Here is a 22,574-nt window from a genome sequence, read left to right as displayed (position 1 = left end):
TAAGAAACGAATCGCTGTTTTCCAAAGGATTGTGTCATTTTACATACCTATCAGCAATGTGTATATTTTAGTTGCAATATATCTGCCCTAACTCAGAATTTTCATTCCTGAAATTTAGATACTCTTAATGCATACATAGTGGAAACTCACTGTGCTTTTAATTTGAATTTTCACAATGACTGATGATGAACATGTTTCCTAAGGTTATTGATCATTCATTAAGCTTTTGTGAAACTCTTGAGAAACATTTTTTCAAATATTTTGAACATTTTGGGCAGTTACACTTCTTTTGTATTTGTTTGTTTGTTTGTTTTTGTACCAGGGATCGAACTCGGGTCCTTGTGCTTGCAAGGCAGGCGGTGGAACCACTGAGCTAAATCCCTGGCTATACTTCTTATTGTAAGAGTTTTTTACATATACAGTTACAAGTCTTTTTATCAGATGTGTGCATTATCACTATCTTCTCCCTATCTGCAGCTTGCCCGTTTATTTTCTTAATATTTTTTTCCTTTTTCTTTTTCCTTCTCCTCCTTCTCTTCCGCCCCTTCCCCCTCCCTTTCCCTCTCCTCTTCTTCTCCTCTCTCTCTGGCCTGGCATCCAACCTAGGACTTTAAGCATGTAAGACAAGTAATCTACCACTGAATGACATCTCCCTGAAGCCCTTTGTTGTGTCATGGGGGTTGAAGATGTCTCCAGGGTGATCCTCAGTTGTTATCCAGTCCCTCTTTTTTCCTTTAGCTTTTTTTTTTTTTTGGTACTGGGGATCAAACTTGGGACCTTGTGCTTGTGAGGCAGGCGGTGGAACCACTGAGCTAAATGCCCTGCCCTAGTCCCTCTGGCCTTGAAGCTTCTATAACACGGCACTTGGGAGAAGTAGCAAACCAGCTGACACTTGTGAATTCTCCCTCAACCTATCTGGAATTTCTATCAGAAGTGGGCGACCTTTGGTTTGGGCTGCAGCCCTGGGTGGAAAGGATGCTAGATTCCTTTTGACTCAGTGGATTCATACTCTAGTTCTCTCTTTCACTTGAATAGCCCTCCATTCAGAAAGCTTTCCATTTTCCTACACAGAGGTAGGAAACTTCTTCTGTTATTTTTTTTTCTTTTTATTGAGTTTATTGGTACAATCTAGGTATACAATACAATGACATTCATCATTGGGATTCTGTACCTTTACATAATAGGTCTTGATTCTCATTTTTTCCCCTTGTCCCTGCCCTCCCTTCACCCACCCATCCTTCACCCCCTCCTCCCCTCCCCATTTACAAACACTTTATTTCCATTTTTTCAGTTTCTCATATTTTTTTCCTCTCCCTTATTGTCTTTCCCCCACCCTTCCCACTTTCCCTACACCTTTAGCCCTTTACTTCCTATTTCATGTTATTAATTATCTCATTAGGATCCTGTGTACTATTATAGTTTTTCACACCAGAGAAACTATTCAGTATTTCAGTTAAAGAAATCTCTGTATGAACATTACAAATAGGGAATCCTAAAATAAAACTAAAAAGGAAAGTAAAAGAGAAAAGGCAATGATGTAACATTAAAATAATCCTTAATTCTGGAGATGAAAATGGTCCCTGAACATATTTAAATTGCTTCTCGCTCTTATAGTCTTATTCTTTTTTCATTATTTAGAGAATACTTTATTAGTTTCTGTAATCAAACCCACGTAGATATGATCTTACATATTTAGTATGATGTGTTACCCCTGTACACATGGAAAAAAAATAAAAAATAAAAATAAATTAACATTTCTAGACCAATATGGTTGTCCATTGCTCTACAATGCCAACTCAACACAGTAAATTGGGATGACTTTTTCCAAAGTTGGCAGCACCGTTAAAGTTGAGGTAGGAAACTTCTATTATAATTATTTCTTGAATTTTCTCTCCAATGGTTCTTTGCTGATAAACCTCCCAGACTTTGCTCTTAATTTATAAAAGGAAAATTCTGAATTTTTAAAAGCTCCTTTTTATTTCAGAAAGCTTAGTATGTAAAATTAGTGTATTAATTTAACACTCTAAAAGAAAAACACATGTTGTTCTAGGAAAGATCTGCCCATTCCCATGAATTAGTAAAATCTATTGATTTAACAGGGGGAACTACTGAGCAACCTGATTTGGGGAACATACAAACCACACTATGGAAGAATTACTTTTCTGGCAATATGGACAGTTAGATCCCTTGAGCAACCCCTCAGCAAGTATGCAAGAATGTACAACTGTATCTTCTGAATAAAATGAAGAATAGTCTCCTTTAAAAAGCATTGATGACCTGTAATCCCAGCACTCGGGAGACTGAGGCAGGAGGATCGCTGAGTGTTTTGAGACCAGCCTGGGCTACATAGTGAGTTTCAGGGCAGTCTGAACTACATAGTAAGACCCTGTCTCAAAACAAACAAACAAACAAACAAACAAACAAACAAACGTATTGATGAACTTTCCAGAAAGTAAGGGATAATCAAATACCAAAAACTAAGTGAAATCTGGAAGTTAGGGATTTAAAAGCTCATGCTTTAGGCTTTTGCCTTAATGGCATTTGCCAGACTAGGTGGCCGCCTTGGCAGGCTTACCCACACCAGAGGGACTGGCACAAGGTAGAAGACCTCCGTGTAAAAGTTTCTTCTCTGCCGTGGTCCTCCAAGCCCAGCCTGCAGAGCAGCATGGGCATTGGCCAGGCACTTGTCAGAGATGTGGAATCTTGGACCCCACTTCATATTCACTGAATCTAAATCTGCATTTTTATAAGATCCCAAAAGCACTAATCTGAGGAGCGTGCAGAATTTCCAAGTGGCAGCTTCAGAAATGCCCACCAGATGGCAGGTTTGCAGCAGGCACAGGGAGCTGGAGCCACCATTACCTGCGCCAAGCTACCTGTAATCATCCTCTAAGTACATCAGAAGTGTGAGGCGTTGGCTCGAGAGCCAGTGAGAGTTAATGGGGGAGAGGGCCCACAGGACAACCCCAATCAGAGGATGGCAGGCTATGACTGAATCATGACTCCCTCTGGGGGAGTTGTCTTCACGTGCGTTGTCTGAGGAGAGAAATTGAGAGGCAGAGTGGGGAAGACACTTGGACGAGAACTCAGCAATGGCAAATTGTGTTGGGGTCAGGATTGGAAGGCTGGTGTCGGACTGCCCCGCCTAGACCCAGAATACTTCTTTTTGGGGGGTGGGGGTGGAAGATGAGAGTTTCCGTGTGAACGTGTTGGGTTCTCATTATGATACATATACATTTTTTTCTTTTTTTCACACTTTACAGATTTTTATTAAGTAAATGTATGCATATTTGGGAAGGAGGGAATGGGGAGAAACGAAGAGGCAGGATATATCATGTACAGGTGCCAATTCTCCATGATGACTGTTATCATTATGTATATCTAAAATGTACCAAATGTTTTACTTTAAAAGATCAAACAAACATAGACATACTTATTACAACCAAGAGAACAAATCAAATTTGTCGCTTTCACTCTTAGTAATATGTTTCTTTTTGTTGTCGTTGCTTTTGTTTTTTTGAGACAGGGTCCCACTGTGTCATTCAGGCTGGCTTTGAACTCTCTGAGACCCTCCTGCTTCATCCTTTGGAGTGCTGGGATTATAAGCATGAGCCACCCCACGCCCGGTTTCACTCTTAGTAATGTGAACGCAGCCATTCATTAAGAGAATTATGTTTTCCAAAGGGTGTTGATGGCTTCACCTCTCTGCCAAGGCAGTGCAGATCCTTCACCTGGCCACAACCGCTCTGAGCAATCCCAGGACACCCAGCCTTGTTGCTGTGGTTTTGGTTTTTTTGAGACGGGGTCTCAGCATGTAGTCTGCGCAAATCCTCTCTGCGACCACGGCCTCAGGGGCCCTGGGAAAGCTTTTAAACACACACAAGCCCAAGAGCGGGGTCCCAAGGTGAAGGGGAGGGGCCCACCACAGCGAACTCTTTGCCGTCCAGGTGCCCGTCCTTGTGAATGTCGCTGAGATCCCAGACCCTGCCCAGGATGTCGATAGGTAGCTTCAAGTTCGCGAGAACCGGCTTGACCTTGTCTCTGGACAGCAAGCCCTTGATGGGGAACAGGCTTTCAGAACTGCCATGGAATTTGGCCCTTTCCTCTACCGCGCTGCCCAGGGCCTCTCCGCGGAAGGCCGTGTGGCCAGCAGGGGGCGCCGTGGACTCTGGACGGTGGCATGCTCAGGCGCAGTCCACCAGCCTCAGCACCGCGAAGAAGCCCGGTTTGTCCAAGAACGCTTTACCTTCCGGGTCTGCCAGATTCCATATCTTCCCGAGAGTGACACCTGACAGCCCCGGCTTCTTCAGGAACAACGCGGCCTCGATCGCCCTGACTCTGCCGGTGTAGGCCGGGTCTTCCTGCTTGTAGTAAGATTCATACAGTGGATTTGCACCGGAGACTCATTAATGGATGAATTCACAGCTGTGTGGACTGTTAGGAGGTGGGCTTGGCTGGAGTAAGCAGGTCATGGGGTGGGGTGGGGACCTCGAAGGGTCTATTCTGTCCCTAGCCCTTTCTTTCTGTTCTCTTGCTGTCTCTCTGCTTCCCAGCCACCATAGGTGGCGCAGCTTTCCTTCACCTCGCCCTCTGCCCTGCTGTTGCCACTTTGGAGCCTGCTGACTAAGGCGGACCCAGAGTAACTTCTGCAGGGCCAAAAAAAAAAAAAAAAAAAGGGTCAGTCAGCCCAGTGCAGGCTTTCCGCCCTCTTCTTCCTCCTAGTTGATCTTTGAGCAGTTCTCTTGTTTCCTCTGGGAGTGTTAGGAGCTGCTGTTGTGATAACTCAGTCTGGGTTATCAGTGGGAAGGGAGTGCTTTCCTCAGTACTCAGAGTCCTGACTTACGTCCTAAGGGAGCAAAACATCAGTTCAAATACTTGGGCAAGATCCAGTATTTTTCTCTTACTTTTTGGATACATTTGGATTGATTAGGAAAATCACACAGAATAAAAAAATAGAGGTCTCGATAGAGTTGAGGCCATTTGAGCTTGAGCAGTATGTGCCAGAGTATATGAAAAATTTTAAAAATTTGTGGGGAGAGTAAAAGGTTATCATGATCCTCATTTCTACCCTGTTATTATTCATTAGTAGGAATGTTAAATTACTACAGCCATTATGGAAGTTCCTCAAATAGATTAGAGAACTATCACATGGTCCACTCATTCTATGAGTGTGTGTGTGTGTGTGTGTGTGTGTGTGTGTGTGTGTGTGGTACTAAGGGTTGAATCCTTGCACTTACTAGGCAAGCACTCTAACACTGAGCTAAAATCTCAGCCCTTTCTATTTTTTACTTTGAGACAGTGTCTTGCTAAGTTGCCCAAGCTGGCCTGGAATTTGTGATCCTCCTGCCTCAGCCTCCCAAGGCTGGAATTCCTCTTAAGGCTAGAAGTACAGGCATGGGTCAGTGCACCAAGCAGCAATCTTGCTTCTGAGTACATATCCAAAGGAAAGGAAATCAGTATCTCAGAGAGGTATCTGCACTCCCAGGTTTATTGCAATGTTTTCATAACAGCCAGGATATGGAATCAACGTAAGTGTCGCTAAGTAGAGGAATGGATAAAGCAAATGTAGTGTATATAAACAATGGATCACTAGTGAGCCTTTAAAGGGAGGAGGATCTAACAACAAAGTAGAGGACATTGTGCTAAGGGAAATAAGCCAGTCACAGAAAAATACTGAGTGATCTCACTAATGCCAGAAATCTTAAAAAGTAGTTCTCATGGAAGCAAAGACTAGAATAGTTGCTGTGGGGGTGAGAAAGTGGGAGGAAGATTGGGAGATGTTGGTCCAAGGGTACAAAGTCTCAATTGAGCAGGATGAATAAGTTCTGCAGATCTAATGTATGTCATAGAGCCTGTAGTTAATAATACTGAATTATATGCCTGAAATTTGCTCAAGTAGATCTTATGTGCACTTATGCACAAATGGTAATTCTGTGAGTGATATATATGTCAGTTACCTCGATTGTTATAATCATTTACTGTGTATATATATATATAATATCACATTTTATATCTTGTGTCAACTATTTTTATTTGACAGTTATATCTTAAACTTGGAAAAAATAACCACTTCTAAGACTGGCTTTTACCACAATGTTAGCACAGCAAGTCAGAAAGGAAAAAGGGAAAAGCAGAGACAGATACACAGAGGCATCACCAAACAACCTCAGAGCAATACACCTGTGTTTACAACCACTTTCCTTTTCTTGGCAGAGGCCCCGCCCTCCTCAGGGTGGTCAGGTTGACAGGACTGTGGCCAGTTCAATGACTCCAAGGAGCAGGGGCCTCATTTTAAAGGTTTCCAGGGAAGAAGGTATGAACAAACCACTTCTCACTGTTCAAATGCCCAAACAGTAGTTTGGTGGAGTTTGGCTTTCTCTTTTGCCTCTTCTAGAAAGTCCACAAGAAGCCTTTGTTTTGGAATATAATTTGGTATTTTATGAGAAATTCTACATGAAAAGAACCTCTGCTGTGATCCAGAATGTAGGCTGGAGCAGATTCTTGGAAATGTAGTCACCAGTTAGGATAGGCATAACCTTTGGAGTTTCTGTGACACAGGACCTGAGATCCATGCACAGAGTTTTATATTCAGGTAAATCCAGGTACGTATGTGGAAATAGTTATAATCATGGTTTCCCATGCCATGTAACACATGCTAATAAATCCAAGGGACTGGGAACGATGCAGGCCATGCAACACATGGATGCCCTAGGGACAGTGATACTGGAAGGTGACTTTTCCATAGTCCCATTTTCCCATCCCTACACACATACCCACTATCTTAATCCATCTTCCATTGCTATAGCAAAATACTCAAAGCTGGGTGCTTTATTTAAAAAGAAGGGTTATTTAGCTCATAGTCTTGAAGGCTGAAAATTCAAGATTGGACAGCTTCATCTATTTGGGCTCTGGTGAGGGCCTTGTGTCAGCAGGCATTGTAATAATGCAAGTACATGTGGAAGAGATCACTTAGTAAAACAGGAAGCCCAAGAGATTCAGGAGGCCAGTCTTCACCTTTTACAACTGCCCACTCTAACCAGTATCCCCCGCAAAACGACATTAATCTCTTATGAGGGTGATGCTCCCAATGACTTAACTCCTACCAGGTCTAGGTCTTACCTCTTTTTTTCTTTTCTTTTCCTTTTAAAAATTTTTACTTACTTACTTATTTATTTATTTTTAGGTCTTACCTCTTAAAGGTTGTACTGTGTCTCAACATTGCCACACCAAGGAACTGCTTTAACTTATGAAACTTTGGGGAGCATACTCAAAGATACCCAAACCATGGCACCAGGCAAGGGACTGGGTTAGAATCACTGCTTTAGATAGCCAAACCCAAACGGATCTCAGACCACCCAATGTAAGACTAATTTCCAGCAGGGGAGAGGGACAGCCGAAAGCCAGAAAAGGAACTCCAGTCAGACCACTTCCATTTCCATTGCCACGTTTTGTCATTGGTTCTTTTTATTTTTCTTTTACTTGTTTCAGTTTATGCCTAGCATCATCTTACTACAATACTGAAAAATACATTTGATAGTCTGGGTGTTGTGGCACATGCCATAATCCTAGCACTTGGGAGGCTGAGGTAGGAGAATCATGAAAAGAGCAAGATCAGCCTGAACTACATAGTGAAACCCTGTCTCAAAGATACTTCAAAATGCAGACCATCAAGAGGGCTATTTGTGGCTGTGGAGGTGAGATGTGAAACGTCATGTTTGCAGCAGGTTTGATTCTCATGACAAAAACTCAGTTGTATAAGAAATACTCATTTAAAAAATATGAGAAAATGTAAAAATGGAATTAAAGTGTTTGAAGGTGGGGAGGGGAGGAGGGGGTGAAGGGAGGCTGGGGACAAGGGGAAAAAATGAGAACCAAGACCCGGCATGTAAAGGTACAAGATCCCAGTAATGAATGTAACTGTACTGTCTACCTAGAATGTACCAATAAATTCAATTTAAAATAAAAAAGAAATATTCATTTATTTCTTCACTTTAATCAAATTGAGTGAGACAACAAGCCCCTGTCTGACCAGCCTGATGGGAATCTTTAATCTCTCTAAGCAGTAAGGAGTATGCTAACTTCTTGGGGATTTCCCCTGGGAAATCAGCCTTTTGCAGGGCCCAGAACATGGTAGATTTTTGTTGGTTGCCCTCCTAGGATCCATTACTCTCTACCCTGTTCTCAGCAACTCCAGATTTCCCTTGGTATCACCACTGGCAGGCTTAGGTAAGATGACCCACCTCCCGTGTCAGGAGCAAACCCCAGTGCACATGTTCTTTCATCGTAGAGACCAGTGGTTTCTATCCTGTGAGCTCATCAGGATGCTGGAGCCCCATGGCTCAAGTTCTTGTAACCATGAAAAAAGTCAGCCTGAGAACAAACCTACAGAGTGGAAGACAGAAGAGTAAAAGGAGTCTCAGAGCAAAGGAGCTACAGCCTGGCTTTCAATAAATCCACATTATTTTTAATAAACCCACGTTATTTTAAATTACTTTGAGTAGAGTTCACTCTTTTTTGCTACTGAAGATCTGCCTGTTGTAGTATCCAATCTCTTATGCTGTCAAGGCTGCTGCTGACCATGTAAGTGGCCAAACTCACAGACCCACAGTCTATCACACCCGTGCCAGAGCAAGTCCGTGGCAAGCAAGTCCAATGACCAGTGATGACTGTGCAATTGAGAATCATTATAACTCTTTGCTTTCCCTGTAATTTTTTTTTCCAGTACTAGAGAATGAATCTAGGGCCTTTGTACTAAGCTACAACCAAGCCCTTTGATTTTTCAATTTTGAGACATAGTCTCACTAAGTTGCCCAGGCTGAATTCAAACTTGTGATCCTCCTTCCTCAGCCTCCAGGAGTGCTGGGATTACAGGCGTGTGTCACCATGTCCAGTTTCTATTTCTTTAAAGTCTACACACACCCTAGGGCATGTTGATAGATGTTAATGCTGTGAGTGATATGGGTTGTGTGGGAAAGAAAAGATTAGGGCCATTGCCTCCAAGATATGCAGTCCCTTGCCACTGTGAGATTAGAGCTGGGGTAGGAAGAGAAGGCTGCAAACATTTCTGTATTCCCTCACAGCTAAGGGCATGGTAAGACCCTCCAGCCTTGGAGCTAAGAGTGAAGGAGAATCCCTATAATGGAGCAATTGCAACACACTGTGATTATGGGAATGATATTTTTCATCCTTTTCTTACTAAACACAGGCTTCTGAGATAACACCAAAGTATGAAAAATACCATTTCTACACAAGGAAAAATTATACACAGAAAGAACCCAGTGCCACCAAAACTGGGCTTTTATGGCCACATAGTGATCAAACGTCATTACACTCAGCAGCGTACACTCCGTGGCTCCCATGGCAAACGACAGAAACTTCTGCCCAAAGCAGGCTGAGAAGGAGATGGTTTTCCTGGGGGTCAGGAAGCTGTCAAGAATGAGGGGGACTGAGGAGGTGGTGTAGCAGATGTCCAGGAAGGAGAGGTTGCCCAGGAACCTCTTTGTCTCTTAGCTTTGCATACATCAATGGTTCCTTTCAGATATGTACCAGCTTTGGTAGTAGAGGAAGTAAGATTTTTCTAGCATAAAATAGTTGTAGTATGAGCATAAAGCCAGTAGCTAGCCAGCATCTCCAGAAATGTAAAGGCTCTTTCCTTCAGTTCTTAGAAGGAAACTAACATTGTTTATGAAAAAATAAGGAAAATGGTTTTTTAGTCCTGGTCTCAAGGTCCATGGCATAGACCAGAGAAAAGTTTCTTTTTACTCTGGGTTACCTTTTTCCATAATTAGGAGGAATCTGGAGGTCATGCATTCTGTCAGTCTTAGTTTTATGAATCACTCAGGTGTTTTTGAGCCACCAGACTCCTCACAGCAGCCTTCACATCTTTGTTCCTCAGGCTATAGATGATGGGGTTCAGCATGGGGGTCACCACCCCATAGAAGAGGGAGATGAGCTTGTCTGCAAGGTCCTGTTTGTCTGCCCCCCTTGGGTCCTTGGACTTGGGCTTCCCATACATGAAGAGGATGGTCCCATAGAAGACGACCACAACCGTGAGGTGGGCAGAGCAGGTGGAGAAGGCCGTTTTCCTGCCCTCAGCTGAGGGGATCCTCAGGATGGTGGCGAGAATGAAGACATAGGAGACAAAAATGAATAGGACTGGAACCCCGAGGAAGATCACATTGGCCACCCCCATGCTGATCACATTGATGGAGATGTCAGCACAGGCCAACTTCAGGACAGCCAGGATCTCACAGGTGAAGTGGTTGATGACGTTGTCCCCACAAAAGGGCAGACTGATTGTCTGAGATGTCTGTACTACAGAGTTGGTTATACCAGCTGCCCAGGAGCCAGCAGCCATGGGCACATAAGTGGCCTTGCTCATGACCACAGGGTACCTAAGCGGATTGCAGATGGCCGCGTAGCGATCAAACGCCATCACACTCAGCAGCACACACTCTGTGGCTCCCATGGCAAAGGACAGAAACATCTGCACAGCACAGGCTGAGAAGGAGATGGTTTTTCTGGGGGTCAGGAAGCTGTCAAGAATGAGGGGGACTGAGGAGGTGGTGTAGCAGATGTCCAGGAAGGAGAGGTTTGCCAGGAAGAAGTACATGGGCGTGTGCAGGTGGGAGTTGAGGGTGGTCACCAGGATGAGGACTCCGTTGCCCATCAGGATCACCAGGTACATTGACAGGATGAGCACAAAGAATGTTTTTTCCAGTTTTGGGTCGGCTGAGAGGCCCAGGAGAATGAACCCAAGTACAGAGGAGGTCTCATTGAATCTATCCATGGTGCTTCAGCTCTGAAACCTACAGGAACTTGGAAGTCAAGGGCCATATTCTCTTACTGTAATGCAAGAGTGCCTAGGCCACCAGACAGAAAACCTTGCCCTACTGAGCAACTAGAAAGTAGCATTGACAATACATTCATCTCTGTGGGATTCTAGGAACAATAGAGTAGAGCTCCATGTTTAACATGGATGTCCAGTGAGAACTAACAAGTTAATTTATAGTAACCTTTATGCAGATGGTAATTAGAAAAGCTGGGCAAAATATATAAAACCTCTGTGTAAAGCATGGGAGAGGCAATAAGACAATGAGGCAAGATTCTGGGAAAAACAGATCTGGTGAAGGTGGTCAGACACTTGAGGCTGTGTTTCAACTGAAGCACATGCAGATGCTGGAAGAGGTCACAGAGAGACCCCAAAGGTCCTCCAACAGCCTCATGGGGATGAGGAGCAGGTATTGAGGCTCAAAGTTTGCCATGCTGGGCCTCTACTTAAACTTCCTCCCTCTGGGATGGGACTGAAAGGGCAGCACCACAGGAGTAAGGGTAAACCAGAAGGATACAGACAACTTTGAGTGCTGTACTCCGAATCTTCTCAAGCCTTGAAATTGGACTAAGGTTGTCCCAGTTTTCAGTGCTCCCAAAATACCTAACAGACTCAAGCACAGGGCTGGGATTTAGCTCAGTGGTTCTGGAGCCTGCCTTGCAAGCTCAAGGGCCTGAGATCATCCCTGGTACAAACAAACAAACAAACAAACAAAAAAAGAAGAAGAAAACACAAGTCCACTCTGAAGAAAGGTAACATCACCCCTATAACTAAATCATTTCTGCAAATAATTTTGCAAATACAACTGCTGACAAAAAATAGTAAAACATACAAGAAAACAACGTAAATAAAAACAAACAGAAAATAAAGTATCCCAGGCCAGGAATTTTGCTTAGTGGTTCTGCCTCCTGCCTTGCAAGCGTAGGAGCTGAGTTCAATCCCCTGCACAAAAAAAAAAAAAAAAGGCTGGGGATTTAGCTCAGTGGTTCTGCCACCTGCTTCAAAAGCGCAAGGTCCCAAGTTCGATCCCCAGTATGAGAAAGAAAGACAGGCAGACAGACAAACAGAAAGTATCCCTTTCTTTGGTGTGCTGGGAACCGAGAGGACAGCTCTGGTGACATCTATTTTGACAAACTCCCCAGACTACCTTGATACCACAGGCCAAGGTCTCAGCAGCCTGTTGATCCTTTTGTACCCTCAGGGATGTGAAGGGATCCTTTGTAGCCAAGTTATATGAGTGTTCTGACAGAATCTTCTCTTGTCTCCATTCTTGGTCTGCCCGCATTAGAGGCTCTGCTTTGTTCACAAAGCCCTGGCCCTACCCTGGTAGATTTTTTTTCTGGGAAGGGTAAGTCTTTTCTTGAAATTCTAAATTGTCTCAAAATTAGGATTTTTTTCCCTCTGGGCCAATAAAAAATTTACTTGCAACTTTGAAGGTGCTGGGCATTTGGGCTTTTGTTTCTTTGTGTTTTGGTTTTTTGAGGCAGGGTCTTGCTTTGTAGTTCAGGCTAGCCTTGAAATTACTATGTAACCCAGGCTGGCCTCCAACTCACAATGATCCTTCTGCCTCAACCTTCGGTGTGCTTGGATTACAGGCATGGGCCACGGTGCTTGGCTGGAGATTTGGTTTTATTTGCACTGTATCTAAAATATGTTTATGTAGGTTTCCCAAATAGTTAATCTCTCCAAGATCTATCAGTGTTCCCGCCCCTTCCTCAATTGTTACAGATATGCTTCATATCTGGGAAGATCTGAGACATTCCTCTGTTATTGTGTTATTTAGCACATAATAGCTGTGACCAAGTTCGTGCCTTAAAAATTCAGTCCAAGTTAACAGGTATTTATTTATTGGGCATTTACTACTATAGCAGGCAGGCTTTTGGTGCTGGAGACATGGCAACAAAAGGCACAGCCTTGGGACTCAATGAGCACAAAATCTAACTGGGAACTAGACTGTAAACAAATAGTTACAGCGTCAGCATCATTAATGTGACTATCAACCATAATAGTCACTCTAATTCTCACAATGGAGCTTGTGTCTGTTTAGCAATCCGCTCCTTTGCCCACTGTGAAGCTCCTTGTTTGATAGGCCTGGAGTGTACTTTTGACTGTCTGAGTGATACTGGGGTCTTTATCTCCTGGAGAGGCTCGATTCATTTTTAAATGGTTATTCTTTGTCATTGAGCTGGAATTTGCCTCCTAGCAATTTCTACCTTGGCCTGTTGTCTGCGGCCCCAAAGGTAGTCAGTCCTTTTTCCACATAGTAGCTCTCCAAATATGGAGGAATAGTTTAACTTCAGTGTGAAGATACACAGGAATCAGTCTCCCTTTTTTCCTAGGGCCTTAAAAATAGACATTAGAGGCAAATGTATTACTCAGGAATTGGCTACAAAGGCTGATACTGAGAATGGTCCCCAAGTTTGAAGATGGCCTGGGTGCCCAGGATAGACTACCCCTGTGGTGTAGGGAAAGGAACAGTGAACAGTCCCAATGTGGTTGTATGTTGGCCAGCTCTCATGCCTCTCTCAGGAACTGGGTCATTTGAAGAAAATAATCTCTCCATGGCCTCTGCCAGGTCTAGAGACACAGCTTATTAGTACTGTAAGACTTTGGATTCATGAAGTAAGAGCTTAACAGTTTTAATCAAAGAAGGCTGACTGAGTGTGAGAAAAAAGCTACTAGCTGTGGAGCTCCTGGCAGAACGTTTTCCTATGTTCAGTGATGGGATGAGGCCAGATGATATTAGAGATGCTTGATGGATCTTTTTGATTCTGTGAGTACAATGCCATCTGCATGAAAGCTCTTTATCTCTCCTCTCCTTGAGCCCTTGTTCCATTACCATCAAGGCTGATGAAAGAAATGTTGCTCTGCTAATGGAAATTACGGTATTGCTTTTATTAAAACTTCTACTTACCTTTGTCAGAAACGTGGTGAGCAAGAGTTAGCCATTTCCCAAGGATCAGAAAGAGGCCACACATTAGAAACTGCAACACTGGGTCTGAATTGCCAGAATGAGGGCTCTGGTGGTTCAGCCTCCCCCTCCACCTCTCTCCTATGCTTGGGGCACAATCTCTAAAGGACTGGCCATCACCCTTAGAAGTCAATTTAAATTCCAGGTTTGTTCTTTGGGGCCATTTAGTCCCTGAAGTCATTTAAAGTTTGGAAGGTGAGTTGTACTCAATATAGAACTTCATAATCTTCTGGGATGACATCCCCGAGATCCAATTATTCTGAAGGCACTGGAGGAAATTTGCTATTTCTTTTCCTCCTTGTCTCTCTCCTTCTTTTCCTTTCTTCATTCATCCCTTCACCGCACCCTCCCTTCTTTTCTTCTTCCTTCCTCCTTTTCTTATCTCTACTCTTTCTTTCTGAACATTATATATCAACAGAGTCCAACAATGACCAGGTTGGTCAATGATTATGTGATTCATTCAGACTTCCTAAGTTTTTCTCCTGTGCTTCATTCAGGCCCATCCCTACCAGTCTGTGTTTATTCAGTGGCTGAGGGGCAGTGTGAATGAAAGAACAATACTCTCTAAATTTTCACGCTGTTGGATTAGGTGCCTTTCAGTAACCTGCTGTGTTTTCCCTCAGCCCTCACTGGCATCCAACTCTGTGATGTTCAGCTTCGTCTCATCTGCTCATGTGCTCCTTGACCTTGGGAGAGTCACTGACAACAGTGTGACCCAGAACAGGGATGGGCCCATTCTCTGGGCACATGTTTATTGAGTGTATACTGCAGAGAAGGCAGAGAGGTGCGCAGGAGCCCACTTCTCTACTTGCAGGGAGTGCACTTCTAGTGGAAAGAGAGAGACAAATGAAAAGAAAGTTATCAACCAAGGAGAATAGGCCACTGTGGTGTAGAGGAGGCAGAGGCCAGCTGTCTTGGTGTGGGTGGCACACTCTCCTCATCAGCTCACTTACGATGCCATCTCCCAACTCCATACTTATAGAACATCCAAGGGATAGTTGGGGTTTGATTGTTCAGGACAAAGCCTTGTGTATGAGAAAGCTCCGTATTCCGTGTGTGCTTATGCTTGTGTAAATGTGATTCACCAAGGGACAAGTGGAGCTGACCACAGGGGTAGCCTGACCCCAGCAACCCCAGCACTTGGGGACACAGCTGTGTCTACCATGGCTTCCTGAAGGGCAAATGTGGATATCACACCCCTCAGAATTCATATACCTTCTATATGATCCCTGGTGTGAAGGTTTCTACCCAGCTGAAAGACTTAGTCTGCCAGGAATCTTGAGAAGCACACATCCTCTGTGAAAGAGGAAAGAACCATCACCATTTTGAGAGAAAACAAGAGTTGGAATGAGGTACTGTAAGGCCAGAGGCACAGAACAGAAGAGTGAAACAGGAAGATGAGGGAGGACAGTTGTCCCCAGGAGAGGTGAGATGCTCCTTGTGGCAGAGACCACTTCTGCAGGCCAGCATCAAGCAGGAAAATGAGTGTGTAGCATGAGATGTGTGAATGCTTGGTTACTAAGCAAAAGTTTCCTGATTTGCAAAGCCTCATTTACCTAATAATACCCATATTCTTCTGAGAAGTTCCCTTACATTGTTTGAAAGAAACTGGCACCTGCCAAGGATCACTCAGCACACGGACAGAGCTTGTATGAGAGATTTTATTAAAGAGCCGAGGCGGCACAGTGGGCCGTTGGTGGAAAGGGAACAAAGGAGAGAGAGAGGGAGCGGAAAGGGGCTTGGTTATACAGTGGGTGACTGGTGTAGGTGGGTCGGAGATTGTGTCAGCTGCCACTCAGGACCACTCTTGGACATTTATCCAACGTGACGCCCGTGAGGTACAGAATGGAAACTTTAAGGTGAAGAGGAAGTTATTTATCAGAATGGCGGCAGCCATTTCAAGGCACTTATCTTACATTGTTTCTGTGCTCTGTGCCATGAGGAGCAGAAGGAAGAAGCAGATGACATAAAGACAGAAGGCAGGGAGGTTATCTGTGGCAGCTAAAGCTGGGGGACATCAAGTCCTGCCTCAGAGGGGCCGGCAGGAGTCACTGAGGTTCTGACTGACATTGCAGAACCTGTCTAACTGTGAGGCCCAATTGCAGCACTGTTCTCCCATGAACCTCACAACACCTCCCAACCTTTTAGGAAACACAACATGATACAGCTGGAGGTTCCTGGCACTCAGAGGGCAGAGGTCAAGGAAAGGTTCCTCTACCTGCTCACAATCCAAGTATCCTCCTCTTACCAGGCTGTATTTTGCTCATACAGATTCTGATACCAAATGTGTGAGGTTATGTAGGGTGTTCCTATTGTAGACAGATAAGGTAATTTCAAATTTTACAGGCAGTTAGACAGGCCTGGGCCCTCAGTACAGAAGGCAATTGTGGCCAGAGACACATTCACTTAAGCCCAAGCTTCAAGGAAAGGAGGACCAACTATACTTACATACTTTCCCTAGGGATAAACAGACTGATATTCTAATTATCACCCCTCGGGTGGGGACTACAACCTCCCTAGCCCATTCTTTCCCAGAATTTCTATTTCAAGAGCTTGCTGTAGGACTTGTTTCCCCATTTCATCCCCATTTAATCAATATTACCTAGGCTGCTGTACTTGTTATAATATTGATTGACCATAGTTTTGTCCCACTTCATACCCACTTTGTGATTTCCCATTGGATCAATATTACCTAAGTGACTATACTTGTAATCTTACTAGTTAACCATAGTTTTGTCCCATCTTGAGCCCACCTCACCGTGTGGCTTTGCTCAATAAAACACAAGAAGTAGGGGTTGGTGGGCAACTCACTTTCTGGGCCCACTTCTGTCTCCCTTAAACAGAAGCTATCTTTCTCTCAAATTTTTCTCCCAAATATCTACTCTCAACTTCCCTTGTTCCTAGAATTTATTCTTTGACTATAGAGAACACAAACTTGGCATTTCAGACATCTAGCAGGTTGGGAGTTACAATATTTCCCTTATATTATGGAGATCCACATATCATATACCCTATATCATTCCCACAACCCCCTCCTTGGGTTGAATACTTTGCTAGAGATGGCTTACAAAACTCAGGGAAACACTTTACTGTCATTTACCAGTTTATGAAGGGAAAAATCAATTGGAAACAGTCAATTGGAAAAGCTGGGTAGGACAGTGTGTGACAAGGAGCAGGGAGCTTCTGTGCCCTCTCTTGAGTGTGTCACCTCCATACCTTCACCAACTTGGAAACTCTCTGAACCCCTTTGGTTTGGGGCTTTCTGGGGCAGCTCCTTCACATAGGTATGATTAAATCATTGTCCATTGGTGATTGATTCCATCTCCAACACCCCGCCTTCCCTGGATGGGCAGATGGGGCTGAAAGTTCCAACCCACCAATCACATGATCATTCCTTTGACACCTGCCTCCATCTTGACACTATTTAGGGGCCCATAAGTATCACTCATTAGCACAAACTCAGGTGCAGTTGAAAGAGGCTTATAATGAATAACAAAGGACATTCTTCTTACCCCTATCACTCAGGAAATGAGAAACATTGCAGAAGCTCTCTGCCAGAAACTGGGGGTTCACAATATATATCTATTTTTTTATTATTATACCAAAGTATCACACTGATATAGGAGATGAAATATGAAAATATTATATCTCTCAACTTGTTAGATGTCGGATATGCTGAGCTCATGTTCTCTAAAAGTCAAATAATGAATTCTTGGAACAAGGTCAATTAAAAGTAGGAAGAATTTATTAAAAGATAGTTTCTGTCTAAGAGGGACAGAAAGGGTCCTGAATGGATAGCTGGGGGCCCCACTTTACCGGGAAGTTTTATAGAGCAAAAACCATGCGGGTACAATGTGAGTTACACCTATGATTGACCATATAGTTGCTTAGGTGGTAATGATCCAATGAGAAAGCAATTCATGTAGCAAGAGTACATGGAAAGAACAAAGAACTCTTCAGGTGAGTGATGAATCTGGGGTTTTGGTTACCCACTGAGGAGACTGATGCCTATGCCGACTATACCATACCAGGCATTATCACTTATCTCATCCCTTGAGGAAGTATGTGGGCCTGGTTCTTTTGGCCTCGTTTTGAGGCTTGGTCCCCAACTAATGTGTCTCTGGTCACAGCTGTGGTGTGTTTTCACCCATGTCTTGACTCTCTCAAGGGCTCAGCCTATCATATTTCTATTTAGCTTAGCTGTCTATAACACTTTCATACCTACCTCATAGAGTTGTTGAGAGCATTAGAAAAGATAAGCATAAAATTTGGAAAAGTTATAAATTAATGGCATCTTATTAATATTGATGTTTTATCAATATCTCCATGTAGTAAATCCAATCAGCTATAAACTCTTCAATCACAGAAACTATTTCTTAGTCATATCTTTATTTCCAGAAACCAACCCAGCGTTGGACACAACAGACATATACAGAAACTGCTATTGCAATGTCAGAAACAACCCCACAGTTACTGCAGCCCAGACAGGTTCCCTCCTTACTTCCCTTATGGTTTTCTTATAGTTATCAAAATCTGGCATGTAGCTGGGCCTGTAATCCCAGCACTCTGGGAAGTTGAGAAGGAGGGGCACAAGTATTAGCCCAGTCTAGAAACTTAGGAATTTAGTGAGACACTGTCTCAAAAAAATAAATAAATAAATAAAAAAGAGGAGAGAGAGACAATTGTGAAGTAATCAGTGAAAAGCCCTCGGGTTTAATCCCCAGTACTACAAAGGGGAAAAAAACCCACAAAGATCTTGTATGTAGGGGAAAATAAGGTGTCTTTTTCTTTTGTTGTTGTTTTGTTTTCTGTACCGGGGATCGAACTCGGGTCTTTGTGCTTGCAAGGCAGGCGGTGGAACCACTGAGCTAAATCCCCAGCAGGTATCTTTTTCTTTTACCCACCTTAGGTTCACTGGCTTGGGTCCTTGGAATAAAAGGCAGATTAATAAAAGCAAACAAATATATATTCAGTATACATTTCCCATGATACAGAAGCTTTATTTTAAAAATGAAGATCCTAAGAAATAGTTAAACCTGAGTATTATTTATAGTGAGTTTGATGAAGAATGAAAAGTAGTAGAAGTTCAAAGTTCTGAGTTTGAGCCCCAGTACTGGGGAAAAAAAAAGAAAAAAGAAAAAAAGGAAAGTAGTAGAGATATCCCATACAGTATAAAAGAATGAGCTAAGTATAGTAAACTGGGGGAAAGAGTCAGTTCTACTTGTTTAGATTCCTCCCCATATCTTTGGAGATAAGCACAACCTTTTGCTTTAGGTGTACAAAGCACCTCTCACATGCAGGTCTTATGATCTGCCTCAAGGGAGGTCAGAAGATCCTTCCTAGGTTTTATAACCTATGGCAGGGGAAAAGAGCAAGAGGTCAGAGAAACTTTCGTGCATGTGTTGTGTCAGGCAGCTTTCCATTACTACCACAAAATATCCAAATAATCAACATATCAAGAGGAAAGATATATTTTGGCTCACAGTTTTAGAGGTTTTAGTCCAAGGTCAGTTGGCTCCGTTGCTTTTGGGCCTGTGGTGAGGCAGCACATCATGGTGGAGAAGACGTGGGGAAGCGAAGCTGTTCACCTTGTGGCCAGGATGCGAAAGATACAATATCCCCACAAGGGCACACCACAAATGACCTGAAGACCGCCAATGGGAGGCCTTACCTCTTTCTGCTGTTTGCTTTGTTTATTGTTTTTGTTTTGATAGGGCCTCACTGTGTAGACCAGGCTGGCTTCGAACTTGTGATCCTCCTGCCTTAGCCTCCTCAGTACTGATATTACAGATTTGCACCACACATTCAGCAAGGGCTCATCTCTTAAAAGTTTCCAGCAGTTTTTACTAGCACCAAGTTAGGTACAAATAGGCCTCTGGGAGACTTTTCAGATCCAAACTACAGTACTATTTCAAATTCCTTCATTTTGAAATATTCTAGATCAGCATCATGGAACATGCCTGTATTCCCAGCACTTAGGAGGGTGAGGCAAGAGGATCACCACAAATTTGAGGCCTGCCTGAAATACAGTGAAACACAGTGAGACCCTGTCTCAAAAAATACCTAAATAAATAAATCTATATGCCATGATACTATATTTTGAGGTAGCCTGTCCCAAATGCAGCACTTGGTTGTCATTGATTCTTTTATTTCCTGTATCTCCCACTGCAGATCTTTCTCTAAATCCTACAGTTTCTTACTTTTAAATGTCTCCCTCTCCTCCACCTCTGCTATCTTTTTCCTAGGGTAATTCCACACATTCCTGCTGCTTTGTGCTACTCTCAGACATACCTCAGGCTATAGATAGTTCCATTCTAGGTATTCTCTGAAGACAAAGACCCATTCTGGTTATTATGTCCCTAATCCATCCTAACTCCCTGGTGCTGGGCACATGGAATGTGTCAGGAGCATAGAGATTGTTTGGACTGATGGGAAGGTCGGGGGACAGGGGGCAAGAGAAAGAAACTGGGTAGTTAGGGATTCTGTCTGCCCCACAGTTTCTGGTCATGTTTGGATCACTGAGCTTCAGCTCTTCCTCCCTTCTAAGCTCTCTGAGGGTCAGTGGCAGAACCACTTTGAATCAATTGTGATCAAAGTCAGAAGCATCCTGAATACCTGACACCAGAAACTTTCTGAGCTGAAGTTTCCTTGTAGTGAGAGGAGAGCTCTGTGTAGATTTCCACAGCATTGCCTAATTGGGTCTATGGCCACAGAGGTTGCCCAGCTCTTACCCCAGTGGGGTCCATCCAGTTCAGGCTACATTAAGCACTTGGAATGAAGTCTACTCTCTGAGCCTCTCACCAAACTTTAATTGTTTCTGGGATAGGACTCAGCCCCACAGCAACCCATTCCGAATCTCCTGAGAGTCTTTCTGGTCCCCCCTGGAGAGTAGCATGGGGCATGGAGGAGAGCCTGCTAGCCAGCCCTCCTGGGCTGGGTCTCCTCGATGAGTCCCAAACTTGAAAGCCACCATTTGTCTCCTTGCCTCACTGAACCCCAAGGCCAGGCAAGGGCTTTTGGGGCTGGTTTGGACCTCTCTGATACTCAGGGTCATCTCAAGGCAAAGAATACATGCCATGAAAAAAAGTGTGTACTCTGGTGTAGTTCTGAAAGATCTGCTCTGTGGTCATAGCTAGGTAACAGCCTGATAAACAGGTGACAGTAGAAACAGTCACTTGATCTGACACCAGTAAAATGGCAACCTCCCTACTATCCTAGCCTGCCTTCCTGCAAGAGCTTAATGTAGCCTGAACTGGATGGACCCCACTGGGTAAGTGCAACCTCTGTGGCCAGCTTTTCACCCCTTGGGAGGGAAGAAAAGAAGCAGCCCGCAAAGAGCAGAGGGAGCAGGCTGGGAGCGGGGTTGGATCACGCAACAAGGCAACTGTTTCTGAAGCCTGCAGCTGTGGCAAGAGAGCAAGCATGTTTTTCCTGAGTCCAGAAAGCAGGCTTAGGACCAGAGGAGGAAGAGATAAATTTCAGATCCTGGAGGAACTCTAACAACTCAGGTGTCCTGATGATGACATTGTTGTGAGCTCCCATTCTTCAAATTATTCCAAGAGTCTGGGAAATCACCTACAAAAGAGAGGATCCCGTGAAAATGGCTATAAGATGAAGCTTGGATTGGTTTTATATCCCAAGATTCTGCCAGGCATCAGATTCTATCTCCTTGGCACTAAAAGGAGCTTTTCTCTGAAAATATCTCCTCATCTTTTTAATCCTAAGAGAATTCGTTTTGGATATTCTACCATTACCAATTAGAAAAAGGTTCCCCTTTTGCAGGATCATGTGCAATTCACATACCTCTCTGTTGACCTCCATTTCTCCTCCTTTAATGAGGAGGGGTTGAAATAGATCAGTGAGTCCCATGACTGGTAGACTTCAGAAGCATGTGGGAACTTTTACTTAAAAGACAAAACAAGCAAATAAAATAAAACCAGATTGCCAAGGCAATCTGCAAAGAAGGACCCAGAAATCAGATTTGATTTTTTTTTTTTTTTTATTTTGAGACAGAATCTCGCTCTGTAGTTCAGGCTGGCTTTGAACTCAGTATGTAGCCCAGGCTGGCCTTAAACTCACAGTGATCCTTCTGCCTCAGCCTCCAGAGTGCTGGGATTGTAGGCACGAGCCACCAAGACCTCCTTGGGCTGCAATTTGTGGCCCTTCTGCTTCAGCCTCCCAGGGTGTTGGGATTACAGGTCATCACACCTGGCTAGAAATCAGAGGCAGCCAGTTCATTTTAGGGACACTGGCAGAGTCTGATGACATCTGGTGTTTGGAATCTCATTGGCAGTAACATTGTAATCATCTACATTGCCAATTTTGGTTCTGGGAGGTTGAGAAGATTTGAATATGAACATGTCTGCAAATTTGATTTAGGTGTGAGTAAAGTTCCTACCCAACCCTAACTGGAAAATGTGAGTTTTGAGTGGGCTCCAACAATCAGGTAAGATTCTATTCCTCGAACCAAATCTTGGGGCAGGAAAGATGCAGGCAGGCAGGTGTGGTTACAGGAGGAAATACATGAGTTTTCCCTCGATGAGATTTCTGGACTTGAAAACATAAAGTTTCTTACCTCCTTAACAGTTTTATTTCTTACAGTGTCTGCTTTATTCTTTAGTCTTTTGTGAGTTCAGTGTAAATCAGTTCATCTGACTTTGACTCCCTTCTCTGCAAAATCTGACCAAATTGAATTTCTGGAATCTATAACATGATGTCCCCACCAGCCTCCAGAAATATTCAACCTTAGTTTTTGTGAAAACAGCTCTTTCC

The 22,574-nt window shown here is 43.6% G+C and overlaps 1 protein-coding gene across 1 annotated transcript; it reads right to left on the bottom strand.

Moving 5' to 3' along the window:
• Positions 1-9,826: 9,826 nt before the first annotated feature.
• LOC104858961 (olfactory receptor 13C7) lies at positions 9,827-10,789 on the bottom strand. Its single transcript, XM_010619438.1, has one exon. The coding sequence runs from the start codon at positions 10,787-10,789 to the stop codon at positions 9,827-9,829; it is 963 nt and encodes a 320-aa protein (XP_010617740.1).
• Positions 10,790-22,574: the final 11,785 nt, after the last annotated feature.

The sequence above is a fragment of the Fukomys damarensis genome, unplaced genomic scaffold (assembly GCF_012274545.1).
Source record: "Fukomys damarensis isolate Sample0158 unplaced genomic scaffold, DMR_v1.0_HiC HiC_scaffold_36, whole genome shotgun sequence".
NCBI lineage: Eukaryota > Metazoa > Chordata > Mammalia > Rodentia > Bathyergidae > Fukomys > Fukomys damarensis.
The sequence above is the reverse complement of the archived record's forward strand: the minus strand, read 5'-3'. Positions and strand labels throughout refer to the sequence as shown.